Genomic DNA, 21,278 nt, shown 5'->3' with positions numbered 1-21,278 from the left:
CTGATGAAAGCCTTTGCATTTGCAGTATATAGTATTATTATGGACTGGGTGTCTGTGGCGACATTCGTGAAAAAAATCACAAGTTAGGGATGCGTTTTCCATCACCCAGCAGTGGTTGGTCAGACAGTGTAGGCAAAGCTAAGTGGCTGCACTTCCGGTTTCTGTAAGCATTGCGAGTAAACAGTAATCTACTTTGGCTGAACAAACAAAGAAAAGATGGATGACTACAGATACAAAAATAAGTAAAAACCAAAAAAAGGAACAAATTCGATGCTCAAATGAAGGCAAACAGTCTGAAAAGGAAAGCACAAACATTTTAATCTTTGAAATTGTATCTTTCGGTGAAGTTTGTTTGTGATGTTTGACACACAGTGCTAACAGTGCTCACCACCTAACCACATTCTCATATAAATGAAGTATGAGTTAAGGGAGAAAGTCCACAACACAGAGAGCCACTGTAATAGCAGCGTTGCTAAATTGAAGATGACCTTGTTTTGCTGGAATATAAAGAGATATACAAATGACATGGTTTGCAGTCAAGAGACAAATGGATGGTAAAGGTACTTACAATGTTATAATTTCATTTAGCAGACGCTTTTGTCTAAAGCAATGTACATTTGAGAGTTAAGACAACACAAACAACGATCAAGACAGGAGAGAACGAAGTCAGTAAGCAAAAAAACTGCTTCAAGTGCGATCGGACACTGGTGCCAACAGGCAGGGTATAGGGTGTTTTTTTTATTTTTTATTATAATAATCATCATTAGCAACATCAACAAGATCAGTATAGGCAACTTCATCATCATGAAAATCCTAGTCAGCATAAACTACATCCTCGATCATCATCATCATACTTTCCAAACAACAACAGGTCAAATGAACTGTGTTGACATACTGTCTCGTTAGCTGCCACAAGCGTTACATTAAACTTGAGCACAACATGTATTTCTGTTTTTGTATTGCTATATACACAACACAAAACGCAATGATTCAGATTAAAAAATAAGATGGACATGCAACATGCATTCACATGCATGTGAACATTTGACCTATCAGATGGAGCCCTGGGTGTATAGGCCATCCATCAACATCATTAAGGCCAATCAGATGAAACACCAGTTACTTCAGCTACCCTCAGAAATATTGGCGTCAGTATGGTGGAGACTGCAAGGTTAGCTAGCATGATGCTATTTTTAGCTGGGCTCCATTGTACATGATGGATGAACATGGATGAACATGAGCCTCAGGTTGTCAGTGTGCATTAGATTAACTAGGTAGTACAACACTTAAAGCAAGAGCTCACACGTGTTGCAAATTGCAATTGCAAAGTCAGGGCTCCGTGTGATCATGCAGAAGGCTGATGTACAGTGGGGAAAGTAAAGCTCATATTCAGACTCTTCTCTTGAAAACTTTTGTGCTGCACTCATGTTCTCATTAAAAAATGAAACAACTTTTGATTATGGCAGGGACCTTAAAATCTTAATCAGTCAAACTGCATCATGTCTGTCATATGAGTTGTCTCCAGGCTGTCTGTACTGTAATGAAAGACTGAGTACATGTGATTGTCCAGAGGAATATGGACGACTTCAGAGGAGACATGTTTCTGTTTGTGATGGGAACTGAATGGGGGGTAAAAACCTTGTGTTTTCCTTGTGCCAGCAGATGTCTTTTATCAGCCATTTAGTTTTCCCTTCATTAATCATTTTCACAAATCTCAAAGCCACTAATTAGACTAACAAGCTTAGTGAGGGGGCGACACACCCCTAGGACCCTGGGGAGAAAGAGAGGGACCGGCCTCTTTCTGAGTCATTTCTCCTGCTGGCTTTACACTCATTCCCACCCACACACACGCAGTCAGACAGACTTTCTTGTTTGAAGGTGGCCAAGGGTGTGTGTTGGAGTTCCTCTGCCTTTGTGGAAACCAGTATGAGTTTTACACCTCTGAGACTGAAAGTGATCAAACCTCACTACATCAGCACGTTAGTTTAGGGTTAGGATTTTGGTTTCCTGTTTATAGCACTATTTAGATCTTTATTAAAATAACAACAGGAATTAATATATTTAAAGGAGGGCCAAGATGTGTGTGTGTGTGTGTGTGTGTGTGTGTGTGTGTGTGTGTGTGTGCGTGCGTGTTATCTTCCTTTGGGTTTTTAAAAAAAACCCATCTCTCGTACACGTGAGTGTTGGAGAATAGTACATCAACCTCTGCCATGTCTGTGAGATAGGCTTTAGAGTTAAAAGATGGATGCCCCTATGACCTGCTTTATGAGTATAAAAACATATGCATATATTTACAAAGTTTCACAACTTTGTCCTGTAATTCACAGTTTCCTACCTGGGTTGGTTAGTTGATCAGTTTATTGTTAAATTACTTAACTTCATTACTTGTTTTGAGCTTGATTTATTTCTGTATATGAATCTAAGCAAAGCCTACTCAGGTAGCCTAAGACATTGTGAGCATAAATACTAATGCACTGGTGTGTCTGTGTCATTCGGCAATAACTTCTTAGTGTGCTTGAAGAGCACTCCTGCGTTTCTATGAACCACAGGAGCTTAGGGAGACGATGGCAGCTCAATACTTTAATTACCAGAGCTGAAGTTTTCCTGCCTTCAGACTGACTATCTTAGTCTCTGTCTGCCTCCCGCTTCAATGATATACATTCAGTGATACATATTCATATGACACAACACATGTGAAACATAGAATGTAACGTTGTGTGAGAAAATATTTATACATGAGAGTATATGTATATCTGTGAACATACTACAGTGCATTACCAACCTGACTATGTACGATTAGTGATGAAATTTACGTTGCTTTGACATCTGTGGATGGATTTTCTTGCATTTTGGCTTCAGTCTGTTTTGTGTTTAGACCTTCTTTTTACAAATGAACCAAAGCTGTAAACAAAAGCTTGGCCTTAAGGATTTGCAAATGTTAGACACGAGCAATGCCCAGAACCTGTCCATCCAATGAGAAAGAGCTATAAACTGGCAAGGAGATTTAAACATCAACAGCATCACTGCGCTGTGTCCATAGTCAGCTGCTGCACCTCGTTACAAAGCTCGTACATACATGATGTTCCCTAATCCTTAACTCTGCCACTTCTACTATTGACAGCCCTCAGCTTCAGCTGCTAAAGCTAACATAACTTCACAGCCCAGAATTATCATTTAGATTTCTTAGGATCTTAATAATAATATGGTGGGTCTTAATTCAATGGGAGATCATCCACCACATCTCGACACCTTTCCAGCTCACTGTATGAAGTTGCTGTGAGGTGATTTGGCAGATCATTTATTAAGAGAAAGACCCACCATTCTAATAGGCCACTTTAGAATCATGCTCTGCAACACTAATAAAGGTAAGCTATAGATGAACTGCTCAGATTAAGGAGGTCAAAGGTCAAGGTCACTTCCACCTCACATTCACCTGATGCTCGTGAATATTTTATCTCGGGAATGCTTTGAGGAAATGTATTAACATTGGAAAAAAAACGTTCACTTGGACCTAAGGATGATGCGTTATCTATACTCACTGGGGAGGTGGAGACGATCCAAGCTGCCATTGTACGAGAGACAGGGTGCGATCAATCCAGGGCCAGTCAATCACACACATATCACACACATGGAGACAAACAATCATTCGAACCTAACAAGCATGTCTTTGAACTGTGGGAGGAAGCCTGGGTACCCGGAGAGAACCCACGCATGCATGGGGAGAACATGCGCAAGCCCCAATGGCCAAACCGGGGACCTTCCTCCTGTGATGCGACAAGACTAACCACTGCACCACCGTACAGCCTCTCCTTGATCAAATATGTCAAAAACATTGTAGAACAAACGGAACAATAAAGGAAGCAGAGGATGGCGGGCAGATATATCTCCTTTTTGTCTGTTACAATTAACTTACTTTTTATGGAGGAACTGCCGAAATATACAACGTAGGACACACACACAACACACCTCTGTCACTTAAAGCTCCTGCGAGGAACCTTCGGTTTGTGCCGATTTTGGCGCCCCCTGTGGACAAAGCTGTACCTCTTATCGCTTTGCTGATTTTGTCCTGTACATGCTTCAGTGGTGTTTTTTAACAAAAAATCTTGTTAATCCTGCTTTCTTTAACATTCATATGTATCACTCACTTTAAATTGTTGCCCTGGAAAATGTAAACAAATGCAGCATGCAGTTTATCACTTTGTCTGACACCAGCAGTTTCAGGCATTAAAAATAACTATATAGAAATCAGAATAAATTTCAGTCTGTTTCATAACCAGTGAAAAACTCCTCACGGGGGCTTTAAACAGTCTTAGTCCTAGGACCCTCCCACCAGCCTAAAAAGAGTTAAAAGGTTTGAATTTTCGCTTATAACTATACATTTGAAACGGCGATGATATATAACATACAGTATGATTCAAGCCCTTTGTCATACTATAATGAATGAGGTGCAATATGCATAAGTGTGTGTTTAAAGTCATGAAAAAGTACTCTTTATCCATTTACTTTTATCTATTTCCCTTTGTTAGTATGTGTGACCTCTTACCTCAATTTCATTCTCCATCTGTCTCTCCTTCCTCTTTCTTTTCTTCTCTCTCTCCTCTCTTCTCTCTCTCTCTCTCTCCTCTGTCTGGGTTTTATGCTGTAGCCAATTGCATCCCTCAATGCCAGAATGGAGGAATGTGCCTGAGGCCTCAGCTCTGTGTCTGCAAGCCTGGCTCGAATGGGAAGGCATGCGAACAGAAGGCGGTACCCACACACCCCTTTCCAGCAGTGCCCGGGAATGGACCCACCAACGGGCACACCACTGGTCACACAAATGGACACACAACTGGTCACACAAACGGACACAATGTGGTCCCCCAGCGGCCCATACCTCAGCAAGTGTCTCCCAGTGGTTATGCTTCTGCCCCCTCTCCGCCGAGCAACATGGCCCAGATGAAACTAACTGTCAAGCCGGCCCCTCAGCTTGTAAGACCACATTACATCCAACAGCACATCCAGCAGCAGTAAGTACCACTTTAACTACCCTTTGATTCAACCTTTAATTGTTCAGTAAAAATCAGCGGAGCCTCATGCTGCCTTCTACCATCTTCACAGTTAGTTTACTAGAGAAGGTCACTAGGCCACTCTGCCACTGCCAAGTTGTCCATAGATTTCAGCTACTTGTAACTCTCCACCGAAGCATTTCCAGGGTACAGATTGTTGCTGTAAAGCACAGCATGGTAGAGTGGTAGGTTACCTTTTTGAACAGGAGCTAAAGAAAATGGGTTTAATTAACTGCAAATTCAAAAGGTGAACAAAACCACATAAATGACTGATCACTCACTACCTTTGAACACAGAAAAATAGTGCCTCATGCTCTCATAGCTCGTACTATTTAAAAAAAAAAAAATTTAGGAAACAAATGAGAATAAGAGAAGGCCTTACAGTTAATCATGCAATGTGCACAAACCCATTTCAGATTTTTGTGATTTAGTGTACTTTATAAGTCAACACATACTGCACAGGTGTGGAAGCATAAAAATGGTCTGATTAAAAATAAATTCTAGCCAACACAACATTTGTTGGCTATCAGCTGAAGAATTGAGGTCACAGGAGAAAGATATCAGACCATTCCACTTTACAAAGACTAGGAAGCAGGCAGTGGACAAAAAACGTATCAGTTCACAATGCAGTTCAGACAAGAGTTCTGCACTTGCCCAAATGAGACTCAAAGCTGGCCTGTATCCGTGCCTCAAAGTGCTAATCTCGAAGATCTCAGTTTCGTTCTCTTTGGCAGCACCTATGGTGATAAACGGCAATTGCGGGAGCAGACTTCCCAGATATCCAGACAGTGGTGCATGTGTTTGCTTCATCTGAGCGTCGAATTTGTTCCTTTTTTTTGTTTTTCACTTATTGTTGAAGTTGTATCTGTAGTCATCCATCTTTTCTTTGTTTGTTCAGCCATAGTAGATTACTGTTTACTCGCAACACTTGCAGAGACCGGAAAAGCAGCCGCTTAGCTCCGCCTACCCTCTCTGGCAGACCAACCACTGCTGGGTGATGGAAAGCGCGTCACTAACTGGGCGCCACTTGTGATTTTTACTGCGAAAGTCACCACAGACGCCCAGACTGTAATACTGCAAATGGGCTGTAAAAAGGCTTTCATCACTGGGTCATAGGCTCAATCACCATTGTGTTACCTCATTCAGCGATAGAAAGTGACTTAACAGACTGCATGCAGTGGGTTAAAGATGTTAAAGATCTGGGCTCTAGGTAGAGAAGACCACTGTTGTGAATTCCACATCAAAGGACTCGAGTGTCCTGAGGAGAAGAACCATGGTGATGTTTGTACTGTTGGCTCAGTCCAGGTTCACGTCCACATTAACATGCAGATGTGTGTTTACTTTACTTTGCCACATTTTCACAGTTCTGAATTTATACCAATGCTCCTCTGTGCTGAAAGCCCACTCCTCTCACATCTTGGCCCTCCATTTTTGGCTAATTATCTCCATTTACAGGACATGGGAAATCTGATATACACAATAAATTCACACATTTATGCCTTTGTTTAACACCTTTTCATAATTTACTGGCTCCAGTAAGGTACTTTCTGTCAAACATTTCCCTAACCTGGTATGAGTCTTCATCTGGTGATAATCACACAGGCTGTGTATTTAGTAGCACGCTGACTCCGTGACAGCTTGGTGAATGGTAAGACCTGCCAGCCAAATCTACACGATCGCTGAATATTGGTTTTTTTAAACACGGATGTCTCACTATTTACGCTGTGTTATTTCAGTTTGCCTGGCCAGTACAGTCTCATTATCACCATCCGTCAGTTAAATAATGGGTAGAATTTCTCCCTGCGCTTTCATAAGTGGAGCTGAAATGCTACTAACTCCTGCTGTGGTTAACTTTTAGTTTGTTTTTGCTGTCACCACGGCAGACGACTGGAGAACGTTCAGTCACATCAGATACAGTAAAAACTGCCCCAATGTCTTGACAGGTCCCACAGGTGTGTAGACCCAAAACAAATCCCTGCTTTTCTGCTCACTTTACTGCAGCATTTTCACGGAACATCCAAAATCCCCTTGCACAGAGTCCAATTACCGTGGCACAGATCAGGCCAGACTTCACTTACTGATGAATTATATTTGAAATTGTAATGAATATATTTTATGTGCTGTGTCTTACATGCACTCTGTAAAATGTCAGAGGGTTTTTTCATGCGCTGCACAGGCACAAGTAATTGCTACCAGATCAGTGTCCTCGAAAGCTGCTCTCAATTTGAAGCAGGGATTTATCTCTCACAAGGAGCTGGTCTGCTATTGGCTCTAGAAACAGAGCAGTTATGTCATCTGATAGGATAAGAAATAGGGCAATAAACCCAAGGTAAGGAATGGTTCGTATTTGCAATAGAGTTAAAGAGATTGAAAAGTATAATTTTTATTACATTGTGTGTACAATCAGTGTTAATTTAAAGAGATTACAGATTTGATATCCTAATACATTTCTTGGGTTGTTATTTCGACATAGGCTATCACTAACACAGTGTTTTTTTCAGTGACCTATGCTATGACCCTCAAAACCATGTGTCACTGAATACGTTTAACCAGTTAGGACACTCAGACAGAAAACATTAAGTTGGAGAGTTCTGCTCTGTTTTTTTCATTAACCAAAAGGTAAAGAAGAAGAATTTACACGGAAAGACCAGCATTCTTCATTACCCTTTCTGGGTCCCATCTGTTATTAAAACTGGCTCACTGTTCATTATCCCTTACTTGTCACACAAGACTGTAAATCATTATTTTGGCTGTTCTTATTTCTGGAGGTTTTAGACCTGGTAAAAGTTTGATTTGGTTTAGCAACAAAAACTTGATTGAGGTTAAGAATTGCCCTCTTGTTTGTTTTGATAAAGGACACATCCTCATTTAAGAACATCACTGAATACATTGTGGAGGTTTGAACCTCAGACGTTTGAGAGGCCTGGGCTGATAAGAAGGGGAAAGGGCGGTCAGAGGAAGTGGAGAGAGATGACACTGCTCTTAAAGAACTTGAAGAATTTGGAAATATATCAGAGAGAGTTATTCAGAGCAGTGATAAAAGGACGGCACAGTTCTTTCACATACATAGAGGTACATGTCTTGTACTGTGGAAAAAAACAATCTCCATTAGTCTGAACCGTTAAGCGACTTCCGCCTTTGTTCCTGACAGATGAGACATAATTCACACAACTAGTTGTCAGTTACGAGTTACCAGAGACATAGAATGTTTTAGGCTATTAAACAAATGACAAATACTCTTTATTTTCAAGATGCAGGCTAATGGAAGTTATATTGTTAGCTTTTCTTAGTCAAAACTAGAACAGGCCTTTACATCAATGTCCTGTGTTAAGGAGGTGCTGGGATTTACTCAGCCATTTTTCAGGTAACTTAGTAAACAGTTTCCTGATGACACTTTGTTGGAGTATCAAACTTGTGGTTTGATAAACTGCATTTAGTGTAGGCCCATTACTTCCGCAGGAGTCTCTGACCCTGGAGAACCTTCTCAGATGTTCTCCACTGTAGTGTTGATGAGCTGCAATTTGGGACTGATCTGAAGAACTAGATGGTGAACTCTATTTGATATGCTTATTAAACTTCCCAATATGTTAACTTTTTTGTAAATGGATGTTTGCAGTCTAAATGAGAGTAAAAGCAAAATTTTGTGGTAAGGTTTAGGATTTGTGTTCATGCTTTGAAAAACACTGAATACAATGTGGAGGTTTAGTCCCCAGTAGTTTGATAGAGGCCCAGTCTGATTAGAAGGGAAAAGGGTGGTCAGAGGAAGCGCAGAACAATGACACTAATCTTAAATAACTTTTTATATTATTATAAATTTTGGAGCATATGAGAGAGTGTTTTTCTGAACATTACATTTACTGAAGACAAAAAAACTCCTCTATTCTTATCAGACTTTAAAATGCTCATCCACAACTATGAGCAACTTGCCCTGCTCTTGTTTTTAAGGTTTTGAAACTGGATTTTTAATTTTTTCTAAATGAAGTTTGATCAAACTGTTAGTTCAAAATAGGGTGCTTCAACAAATTTCAATTTAAACCGTTTGACACATTTAAAAAAATACCTGAAACTGTGCCACACTTTACTGACATGTTGTAATTTAAGCATTTCATAAAGGTCACATGGTGAAAGGCTGCCAAATATGAAGTCTACTCTGATGTAGATACATTACACCAAATTTTCTCCAGACGGCTGCATCTGCAACTTTCCCTCTTTACAAGTACAAATAGAAACCTTTTCAGGTTTTAGATATGTTTTCAGTAGCTTTCTGGCTAAAGAAGAAAAAAGGAGATGGCTATACCCTCATAACCAGTTCAAGAAGTTCAAACGGTGCAGTTGGTGGTCATACAGTGAAACAGTGAGATAGATAGTTGAATTGGTGAAGCATTGGTTCTCATACAGGCATACAGCAGTGAAAGAACGTAGAAAAGGTAACTAAGCCACAAGTCAAACCTTTTTTAATTTACTAGAAAGTCCACATTCAAACTCTGCTGTCACAACTTTGGTCATGAGCTTACTGTACTGACAGGAAGACAGAGACCAAAATATATTAATTATATATACAGACATAAGTAAATATGTGAGTTATATATACAGTGATTTATATACAGTATACTGTGAATAATATATACATTAAATGTTGCACAGTTGTGAATAAGTGTCAGACAGTCAGAGGGGAGGAGTCTGACTTTCTGTAGTGCATCTCGGGGGAAGCAACCGTACAGCCTGCATGCACGGTCGGCGCATGCGCACTGTGATCATGGCTTTAGGCAGCTGAAATGAGTTTCCGTCACAGGGTGTTGGAGCTGACGCTTATAGACAGTGTGAGGGGGTCAGCCATTAAGAGAAACTCAGAGCAGAACTGCAGCTTTTCCCACTGTAAGGAACCAGTTGAGCCTGCTGGGTGTCTTATTATGGATACCTCCAGGAGCCCTCCCTCTGGGGATTTTCTGGGAACGTCCTACTGGGCAGAGACCATAGGACTAACTGGGAACATGCTTGAGGGATAACATATTCCATATCACACCTCAGGATCCTCCTGAAAGAGCTGGAGCATGTTGCTAAGGAGAAGGCTGTCTGGGCTTTCTTACCTTGCTGCCACCTCAGCCTCGACTCCAATACTGGACAATGTTTACAGAAACAGATGAATGGAAGGAATCAAAGTAATCAAAAAAGTGATGATTGCAACGGATGTTATGCCAGAAACTGATGAGAAAATAGTCCTTTTTTTTTTTCAATTAATTTGGCATCATTTACAAACATAAACGTGACCTGCACTGTAAGTAATGCAGAGAACCTCCATGTGTTTGGGGGGAGTTGCTCTGGCTTTTTCTCGCCAATCGCATATTTTAATATCAAGCCTACACTGCAAAAAGAAAACAGTGTCATTTACGGTAAAATACAATCATAAGACAATAGTTTTCTAGTGCATCAAGTGTAAGATTAGATCCATATTTACTAAGACATTACATAAAATAAGAGTAAATTATATAATTTGAAAAGAAATGTGTTTTTTCAAATACATACCATATTTTGAATAAGTTGTTTCTGTATGTCTTAGCTAAATGGTTTACGGTTTTTGTAATGTAAATTGTAAATTTAAATGTACACATCAGCAAAATCTGTAACTTATGTATAATAACGTCAATTTTAGGGAAATTTCACGCTTCTGACAGTACGGTATTTTCCCATTTATTTTACACGTTTTTAAAGTTTTGTGTTTTCTACATATTTTGACCATACAATTTAAAGTTTTGTACTGTTCCTTGATTTACTGTAATTCAATGTATTTACTACAGTGATTTTACGGTCTTTTACTGTTGCTATATGACTACATTTTTTACAGCGCTTCTGCTGTTTTTTGTAGTTCTACAATTAGATTTTTGTACCAAATTTGCCTACCCTAGCTTTAAAAAAAAAAAAATCATATACTTTGCGTAATAAGTATCACCCCGTTGGAATGAATCAATCAGGGACAGGTCTCATCATTTCAGCAGGTTGTTAAAAAGGCAAAATTCAGTCAAACAGACAGTTGCCAGGATGAAACCCTTCACATATAGTGCAGAGATATTCTTCCTTTCCCTCCTTGCAGGTTCAGTGGGTTTATTATGGTAGTCCAGAGTATTTCAGCTCCCATGGGGAAGAAGATTTGGACGAGTGTAGAGGTCGGCTGTGGATTATGATTGCGGCCAGAGCTATGAAGGCCGGGACTGAACAGATTCGGCCCCTTTCACACATATACACACGCCTCACTCCCTCAACCCTGACTCATTGATCTGTTTATGTGGACATGATCGAAATCTCCTCTCTGATACTTAGGACTAGAAGGCTCTTGTAACCATTCCTTGGAACTCTCCAAACTCTTTTCTTACTTTTTTCATTTAATGGCTCAGGCTTTGCCAACACAGGCCGTTATTCCAGATATTTTGTTGAGACTGGAATGAGATCTTATGTTTATAACTTCTCTTCTCTCTTTCCATCTCTGTTTCTGTGTCATAGCTCAGGTTTGAAGCTCTTTGTTGTTGCCAAATTAGGGAGCAAACTTCTATAGAAATCTGGTACTATAACATTTTGTGCACATAAAGCACAGACAATAATGAAACCCCTCATTGTTTAGTAGTTTTGCAACACTGTAAACACCCCTCCAGACTTATAATTCTGCAACATTTACTAGATTGAGTCCCTAGATGTGATTGCTTGTCAGTGTTGGAACACTGGCAGTTCAGAAACGTGGATAACGTGTTAACTTACTGAAGTAAAATGGTTTCTCTTGGACTATTCCATGCAGCATATCCTTTTGTTAAAAGGGAGCTCCGGTGATTTTAAAAATGAAAGTGTGTTTACAGGTGTTGGGGAGTTCAACTACACACTACAAAATCTCTAATTTTTTCATAATAGGCTGGAAATGAGCTTCATGAGAGACAGAAAAGCAACGTTACTGAATTAGCTGCAACTGTACTGCCAAAAATCTCTGTCTTGTGGAATCTGACAAATTGCCTCAATTAGTGGATCACAGTACAGAGCTGGATTCAGAAAGGGTCTGCCTAGTTAGCTAGTCTATCTTTTTCAATGGGAAAAGATACAACTACAAACACTTCTAAGTGTATTTCATGGCAGGTGGTGTTTGGCAGAGCAGGTAGCAGTTGTCAATGCAGAATTATTGATTAATGATTGATAAACCCACTGTTCAACAAGAATCAACAGAACAGAAAAAGTTAGCGGCTGATGAACATAACTTCACTGCTTCACTGGTGAAGCTGACAAGCCATATTTTGGGCTACTCATTTAATGAGGCAGAGACACAGCTGTAAATAACCATGAAACTAAACCTTGACAGTCAGAGGTCCATGCTACGTGTTTAAACAATTCATGTAACAGAAATAACTGAAAATGAAAACATTCTTCTATGCTGAAGATCTGGTACACTAGTAAACTACTGCTAAAAACATGCTCTCTGTGCCTGACTGAATATAGATTCCCCCCCCCCCCCCCCCCCCCCAACACTACATGCCAGTGTATATATACACTGTACTTGGACTTGTGTAAACATGCATGCACACAACCATGTTTACACACACATTCATGTTCACCATGAGAATACTTGAACACAGAAACACTAATATTCATGAACATGTTCAAAAGGTTAAACCAGAGGATGATTCTATGACTATTGAAATAACATCCTATAAACACTATAATACATGTGAACACATTATTGTGTATCATAAAAGAGATTCACATGCCTTTTGCATTGTTACATAACCTAAACATAGAGCTATTTTAACATTACAGGGTCATAGCAGAGCTATTTACAAGACTATCCCTTTCTGTTTATTTTTACTGTGGCAGGGGGCCTATCATATGAATGGGATGAAAATACACCTGGGATGAAAAAATGGCTCATCCTCCATGTCCATCATCTCCTGTCTTTAGCCCTGGACTCTCCTTGTATCTCTCATTGGATAACTTCAGTGTAGGCTATATCATATTTCCACCAGTGTTCAATCTTAAAAAAATATGCTTTTTGTTTAATGTTCTGTCGACCCCTTAACCAGTTTTGCCCTCCTACATTGTCATGAGAGTAGTGGTTTAGTCTTGATTTCCCATGTGTTGTTTTTAGTTACTGTGATGCTTTGAGCTGGATTTCAATAAAAGCATGCTGACACGCTCATGGTGACCAAATTATAAGTCTTTAAACAACAGTCAAGTCTTCACATAAATATATATAAACAGGACCAATGCTTACAGGGAGTAAAATCTTTTGCAGTGTTTGTATTGGCCTCTGACTTTTGTTTTGATACAGACTTGACGAATTGTGACCCATCCTTTTACGTGCTGATGCAAAGCAGGGACCATATTGACCATAACCATTTTATTGTGTGTTTGCATACTAATATTTGCCATCACTTTACAGAAAATATACCTACATCTGATGAAAATGTTTTGCTTGTACTTGGTGATAAACCATAAATAGAATAAGACCTAAATTTGACCTGATGAAATGCCAGAACTTCTTAAGCATTCATCTTTAGGGGATCTTGAATTCCCAAACCACATTTGTTGGCAATCCATCAAATAGTTGTTGAGACATTTCACATGAACCAAACTTCTATTACTCTAGATGTCACCATGGTTACTAAGAATACTTCTCTTTATACAGTGTATCTCTGTACAGTATTCCATGTTAATCCCACCAATATTTAGTAACCTATTTCAATTACAACCAAATAGACATTGCCATCTATCGAGCTACGTTGCTTGTTGCAAAAAACTTTTGAGTAGAAGTCTGAAGGAGTGAATCTAAAACTAATAAAAATCAGATGAAGCCTAATATAGACCCCAGGATAACTAGAATCCAGTCCAGTATAAGTATAAGTCGAGATGGGGAGAGAGAGAGAGATCGCGCCAGAGTTACCTCTGCAATCTTGTTATTAATTCATGTTTTACGAACGTAATGTAGGTTCTGGCCTACGTGAGACTTATGACTATGTTTTATTTCAAAGAAAATTAAGCAGGAACCGCAATAAGGAGCCTTGCGAGTGATCTACTGAACAACGTCCTAGAAATGTAAATAATAATGCTACATCAGGCTTTTACTTTGAAAAATAACACCGGAAGTGTTACTTTCCATGTTACTTTCCATGCCTTTGACATTCTCTACAGGAAGAGATGTTAATATTGCTGTCAGAGATCAATACGTTATATTTTCATATTGAAGGCTAGGGCTAACCCTAAAGTCCTCAATAAAATAGGAAAATGCTCTTTATTTAAATACTTTTTATTTGTCAAGTATTTAATTCATACAGGATTATCCAAAAATAGGCTTTACTATGTGTTTTTTTCATACAGACTAATTATTTGTCAAATTACCAGAAAACAAACTATATCGTGATATATATCGTTATCTAGATATGAAAACTCCTATATTGTGATATAGGATTTTTCCCATATTGCCCAGCCCTAAATACAGCCATATTGAGAGACAACTAAAAAGAAGCATGTCCACATGGATCCACTCATGGTAAAGACACACTGTATTGACCCATGGACCTGAATTCTCTAAAAAATAAACAGGAGCATACTTGGACCCATTCCAACTGTGGTTCCAGGTGAGTAAAGATATCCAGAATCGAGGGGACCATGAGGTTCCCCTTTGATAGATGGACGAATTTTGACAAGTTGTAGCAATTATAATTCCCATTTCATACTTTGTTAACACAAAATAATCCCCTGCAACACCCTTTCCCTCTATCTCTTGGATAGAAATTGTCTGTAACTGAAGTTGAGATGGCTGCTTGTCTCCACTAATGTCAGACTACAATTCCACAAGACTACAATTCAGAGCACGTGGCCCATTTGGGCGAGAGAAGCTGTCAGGCTAGACTAACTTAGACCTAACTGAGAAGATAAAGGATGTAAACAGGGTTATAAATCTCCAAGCAGACAGCTGGCACTCACACCATTACTATTAATATTATAGGATGTAGAGGATGCCTGGCAGTTCCCATCACTAACAGCTGCCTAAACACTGATGATCACACATAGATACTGGATGTTCATGTCATGTCCATGCCAGGGTCTAAGGGCTGAAATAGACTTACTATAATTAAAATAAAAGCACACAAAAGTAATTCACAAATAGTCCCATCTTGAAACATGGCAAGACGCACAAAGTCCAAAACCTTTTCAAAATCAATTCTGACTATGTTGGTGACTTAAGATTCTGTTCCTTTCCATAAGTAATAGACCTGAAATATTTCACTGCTATAGTGAAATGTCTGCTGGTAGAGTGCTGATAATGGAAGCTTCACTGGGCATGGTGGTGATACACAATACTGAACATAATGTTTATGTCAAGGCTTGTAGTATGGGGATGATTTGTCTATGTTCTTGGAAGTAGATTGTTTTTTAAATGTATTTATTTATTTCAGTCAGCATTAACAATAGCTCTCTCCTTTAAAAAGAACCACAGAAGTTATGTAAGCATTACAAATAAATACATTTTGGGATAAACAAACCGAAAAGGTGTAGGCTGAAGCTAGGGCTTATTATGCCTACCCTTTTTACACAACAAATTATCTTTGGCAACCATTCCATTACTTAACTTTTCTTACAATAAAGAAAAGAAAACTGCAGTTCCAAAAGAGTTCATACCAAAGTAAGAAGACAAAAAGACAAGACAAAAAAAAACAAAAGGAAAAACAATCATCATATATTACTTTTATATTTGTTTTCACCTCATTTTTGATTTTTTTTAAAAAATGTACTTAGTGAAGAACACATTTAATTCTATATCAAAGCTATTCCACAGGTTTACCCCTTTAACAGATACACAATTCAGCATTACATGTGTCATTCCTTTATTTGTTTGAGAATACCTGTTGTGAATACAGTTTGGAAGTAAGTTATTTTGTGCTTTGTAAGTTATCTGTGCAGTTTTTAGCTAAACTAAATCATAAAAAAAGCCTGTAAATTATCAAATAAAGCATTGGTTGGTTCATAGTAGTTAGATTGACTTACGATTGGTATACATTTCTCCTGTAATATAAAAATAGAAATAATGTTGGTTTTGTAAGTGTTACCCCATACCTCCACACAATATGTCATATACGGAACAATATGTGAACAGTAAAGTTCTGACATATCCTTAGTTTTATGTAATATAGCAATGAATTTTGACATTTTAATTTTAACGCAATCTATATGTGGCTTCCAACAAAGTTTATGATCTATTATCACACCCAGGTATTTATTTTCATTCGCCCTTTCTATTTCAGTATCGTTAATCTTGAGTTTGACTTGATTTTTTAATTGTCTGTTGCCAAAAAGTATAAACTTTGTTTTGCTTAAATTCAATGATAGCTTATTACTATCAAACCATATCTTTAATAGATTTAGTTCACTTTCCACTGTATTCAGAAGCTGTTCCAAACTTTTACTAGAGCAGTAAATATTTGTGTCATCTGCAAATAAAACAAATTTGAACAGTTTAGACACATAGAAAATGTCATTGATATACAGTATAATCAGTCTGGGGCTGAGCACTGACCCTTGTGGGACCCCGCACGTAACCTTCAACCTAGTTCGTTAGTAACCTAGTTAATGTTCAGCCTTTGACACCTGTGTTTTACACCAGCATAGGTATAGGTAACATGTTAATATTGACTTTGAGTAGTAGTACAATTAGATTTGATATGGTAGCTTTGTACCATTAATTGCTCTAGGATTTGACCTCTTTCCCTTTTCTCCTACTGCGCTGACTTCTCTCAGGCCACATTTGGTGCTGCAGTGAAGAGTACAGTAAGACTGGATGACTCACTGCCTCAGGAAGCAGCAGCTGCAGGGAGTAAAAGCTTAGAAATACCCTCTGCTATCATACTTCAACTTTCACTCGCTGCTGTCTCTGTTTAGGATGAGCAATCAGGGCATCCTCCTGCCTCACAAGGTTACAACCCAGACCCTCAGCTCACTAAATCCTTAGTTTAAAATCGGCCAAGACACCTTTATTACATGCAACTTCCTCGCTCTGTGTTCTATGCCATCTGTCTAATGGAGCTGAAATGAAAGATTTATGATACGCTGTCTGGAAAGTGAGGAAACCACATTTTAGAGGATTCTGTTCGCTGCATTACAATTCATTTGAACACCTTGAGCCAAAAAGGACCGGTGTTAGTGATGAACCATTGCATTTATTGTAATTTGTTTGATGTTTTGTCAATGTATTGCCACAAACTACATCTCAAGAATCCACAGAATTATGAAACTATGAATTAGTCTCAGTGGGAATTGAGCATTAAGCTTTGAAAAGGTTGAATTTGTCACCTGATCACTGGACTGGATTTGATATTGTTTTAGAAGTGTGAAAGGAGAACCGTGAGCTGGATGAGACACGAACAGAGTAACTGTGTGAATGAAGGCCACACTTTTCAGTTGAGTATATTCGCTCCCATGGTTTCTCATACTATTACTATGCGGATCATTCCCACCAGACGACACTACAGCCTCGGCACGGATCTCGTCATGCCTTGCCGATATCTCTAAATGGATCAAAGAACGCCGCCTTCAGCTTAACCTATCCAAGACTGAGCTCCTTGTCATCCAAGCCAGTCCCTCTATGCAACCACAGATCAATATCCAGCTTTAACAAACTGAATTCATACCCACTAAGTCTGCCTGGAACACAACACAACACAACTGCTGGTACAGGCTCTCGTAATATCACGCATTGACTACTGCAACTCCCTACTGGCAGGCCTTCCTGCATGCACATTCAAACCTCTGCAGATGATCCAAAATGCAGCAGCCTTAACCTAACCGTTATATTGTAAACTGACAGAAAGCCCGCCTCTACATTGATCCGATTTGACAATGAGAAAGAACGGCAATGACGTCGGGCACTTTTCTACTTTGAGATGAAGTTTTTTCAACTCGAGGCACTCACAGCATTTCCTCAAAAATGCGAGTCACACAGAATGGAAAAATGCCCACGCAAAAACAGTCCCTCTCATTGAAACCAATGACAAAAAAGCCGCCCCCAGATGCTAAAACACGTTCTGTCTGATCGGGCCCTTACAAAACAGCAACAAAAATGGCCATTGAAAGGCACCTGGTACTCCTATCACAACAGGGCCCTAAGTTGCTAGCTAGACTCTTCTAATCTGTAGTCCCCCGGTAGTGGAATGATTTACCAAACTCTATTTGGTCCACAGAGTCACTTTCCACCAAGACCCAGCTCTTTCATGAACACCTCTGACCTTAATGATATTGATGATGATGACATTGAGGATGTTGTTGATGTTGATTAGGATATTCATTGTGATGATGATGACTATATTGACCTTGTTGATGTTGTTGATGATGATTAACAAAAACAAAACAAAACAACAAAAACCACCCTGTGCGCTGCCTGTCAGCACCAGTGTCCAGTCGCACTTGAAGCTGTTTGTTAGCACTTACTGACTTTGTTCCCTCCTGTCTTGATCGCTGCTTGTGTTGTATTAACTCTCAGATGTACATTGCTTTGCACAAAAGCATCTGTTAAATGAAATTGTAACATTGTAACACACAACATCACGCCTTGTAGCCACTAAAGTAAACACTATGCCGCACGTCCACTTTGCTACCATGTAACCACAGCGTTAATCATGCTAATAATGGCAATACACAGACTGAAAAGCTACACAAAACTAAAAGCCTGCCTCGATAATCCCACTGGCAATCACACGCCCTGCGATGCGACTATCACACATGCACACATCGCAGTTGTGATGGTTAAGCAATTTATCGAGCAGCCCTGATATGGATTGCTCAAGAAAAGCAGAGAACAAATAATCTAAAGCCAAGCCATCAAAAGCCAATTTCAAATGATCACTGTTTTTTCTGTAGCACTGTGTGCAGGATCGTAATTAAAAACAAGAAATTTAATTAATTATTGGTACCTATTTTTTTTATGCTATGGTATTGCAAAAGTTATCAAGTATTGTTTTTCTGTCTGGTTGTGTGAGAAGCCTGGATGATTTCTTGTATACTTCTTTGGCAACTTCACAGTTGCTTTAACTGTAGTGCTGAGATACAACAGAACAGAGTTATTATGTTGTAAAAGAATTACAGTGTTTGGCTCAGTGCTGTGCCTGGCCTACACATACCTGTGTCATGGTGTGTACTGGACACAGAAAGCAGTGCTGATCAGCTCACCATCATTTACTAGTAGCAATCACAGAAGGCCGAAAGGTGAATCTCTCTGTGGGTTATAACTTCCAAGCTGCCCTTATTTTTCTGCACTCCGGTTACAGCTGTAACAACAGCTATTTTCTATCAGCTGTTAAAGGAAACATCTGCTGTTATATTGACAGCACAGATTTAAATGAATACAACACGTTATGTAGATTGTCCCCTTGGTTGAGGTGCAGGGGGCACAGATATTTAAAGCTACTACAAAAGTTGATGCTTGTGGATATTTGTCTTAGATTTTTTGTAATGTTTTGAGAAGAATGTGTTTCCATATAATTAAAAAGTATACATATTTTGACCGACAACTAATTATGTTCTTCTTTCCCACCAGGATCCGACCCATGCACCCAGGTCAGAGCCAACAGTATGTTCTAAAGCCCAAATACTACCACACACACACCACGCACACACAGACGCATGTCCAGTCCCAACCTGAGAGGCCAATCCCCCTAACAGTAGGACACAACCCCATCCACGGTGAGTAAGTCTCTCTACAGATCACCTTTTTTACTTCCATTATTACTTCGTAAATAATGCTTTTGGAAAGTGGAAACTTATGCTTTGGGAAATATGCCCTGCCCTCCAGAAAAACTGGTTTCTATTAATGTCACTAAGATTTAAAAAATCTACTTTAACAGTCACAATGCTACTTGAGGTCCATCACAGAACACATTAGTTCTTGTATCACTGCTTACTATTAAATACAGTCAACCCTTTCATTAATACTAAAACAGACAAATATATGGGAGTCACTCAAACCACAGTATGCCTGCAAGAAAGGAACTACAGAGTACTTTGTTAAATGGTGAGCAGTAATTTCATATAGACAGAGGTTTCTTTGGGGATGGTAGATTAAGGAAAAGACGGTTTGATTGAGCATTTTACAGACTGTCCTGAAGGGTAAATATTCAAGTCAAAATCAAATACCGGTTAGTTGGTTTGAAAGGTATTTGATATACTGTATAATTAAACAGAGAATGGTGTAGCTATGAATCAGACAATGTTGATCTGTCTTAGAATTACAAGTCATTACCTGCTTCATATACTAAATAAAGAAAACTGTGTATCTGATTAAACCAAGCACTAAACCTGCAGGGCTGAAAAAACAAGCCGCTGGGACCTGCCAAAAACTGCACTTCCTTGAATGGCAAAATCAGGCAATCAGCGTTAGGCCCCATGCTGAAGGCACTTTACAGCGTATTACAAAGAAACATTTTGCTCTATATCATTGACAACTGTATGGGGGATGAATTTAAATAAATCACCCATTTAAGTTACATTAAGGCTCTATGCTAAGAGGTTCCGCAGCAACGCATTACTGAACTTGACCTCTCTGCCAATTTTATGGTGTCAGAAGGTTTTCATTCAATTGTTGAACAAAAATATTGGCTAGGTTATGTGTCTGAGAAGTCTGTGTCTGGTATTTCTGGTGAGTAAAAATCTTGCTTTGTTTACATATGTTAGCACTGATAAATAGGTTTGACGTCTGCGCTAAACATACAGCACCTTGCTTGTTAGCTTAGCATCCACTTTTTAATACAGTTTAATACAAAGTTTAAACTACTTGTATGTTAGACGATGTTTCCCACAGTCATTTTTTGCTCTAGCGATGGAAACAGCTCAGCCTTCCCTTTTTATCTCCTTTGACAGTTAAAAAAGCATTATGCTGTTCATGTGACCTGGTGGCCAACCATGCAGTCATAATGCTGCCTGTTTGATACCAGTTCAGACTTTTGATGCATTTTACTTAAATCCCTAAATGTTAACCTCATGGTGGTGCTAGAGGAAAAGTCATGTAGGATTTCTCCTTTGGGCAGCATGAATATCAGTAAGACATTTTATGATAATTTATCAGTTGTTTAGTTATGCCTGCTGATAATGCTAGAGAAAAAAAATAATGGTAACTGAGATATCAGTATGGTTGATTTCAGGCGACTGTGAATGACTGAACCAATTTTCATGGTAACCCAATCAAAACGGAGATATTTCCGTTGGGACCAAAGTGGT

The 21,278-nt window shown here is 39.1% G+C and overlaps 1 protein-coding gene across 1 annotated transcript in view; it reads left to right on the top strand.

Annotated features, from left to right (window-relative positions):
* ltbp1 (latent transforming growth factor beta binding protein 1) overlaps positions 1 to 21,278 on the top strand; it is a 111,007-nt gene that overhangs the window by 13,813 nt on the left and 75,916 nt on the right. The window contains exons 3-4 of the mRNA XM_069658258.1: positions 4,646 to 5,006; positions 19,603 to 19,748. Coding sequence (XP_069514359.1) covers positions 4,646 to 5,006; positions 19,603 to 19,748 — 507 coding nt within the window. The remainder of the gene's footprint in view (positions 1 to 4,645; positions 5,007 to 19,602; positions 19,749 to 21,278) is intronic.

Source organism: Semicossyphus pulcher, unplaced genomic scaffold (assembly GCF_022749685.1).
Source record: "Semicossyphus pulcher isolate SPU_LCO1_2020_fin unplaced genomic scaffold, fSemPul1.0.p SCAF_12, whole genome shotgun sequence".
Taxonomy (NCBI): domain Eukaryota; kingdom Metazoa; phylum Chordata; class Actinopteri; order Labriformes; family Labridae; genus Semicossyphus; species Semicossyphus pulcher.
The sequence above is the reverse complement of the archived record's forward strand: the minus strand, read 5'-3'. Positions and strand labels throughout refer to the sequence as shown.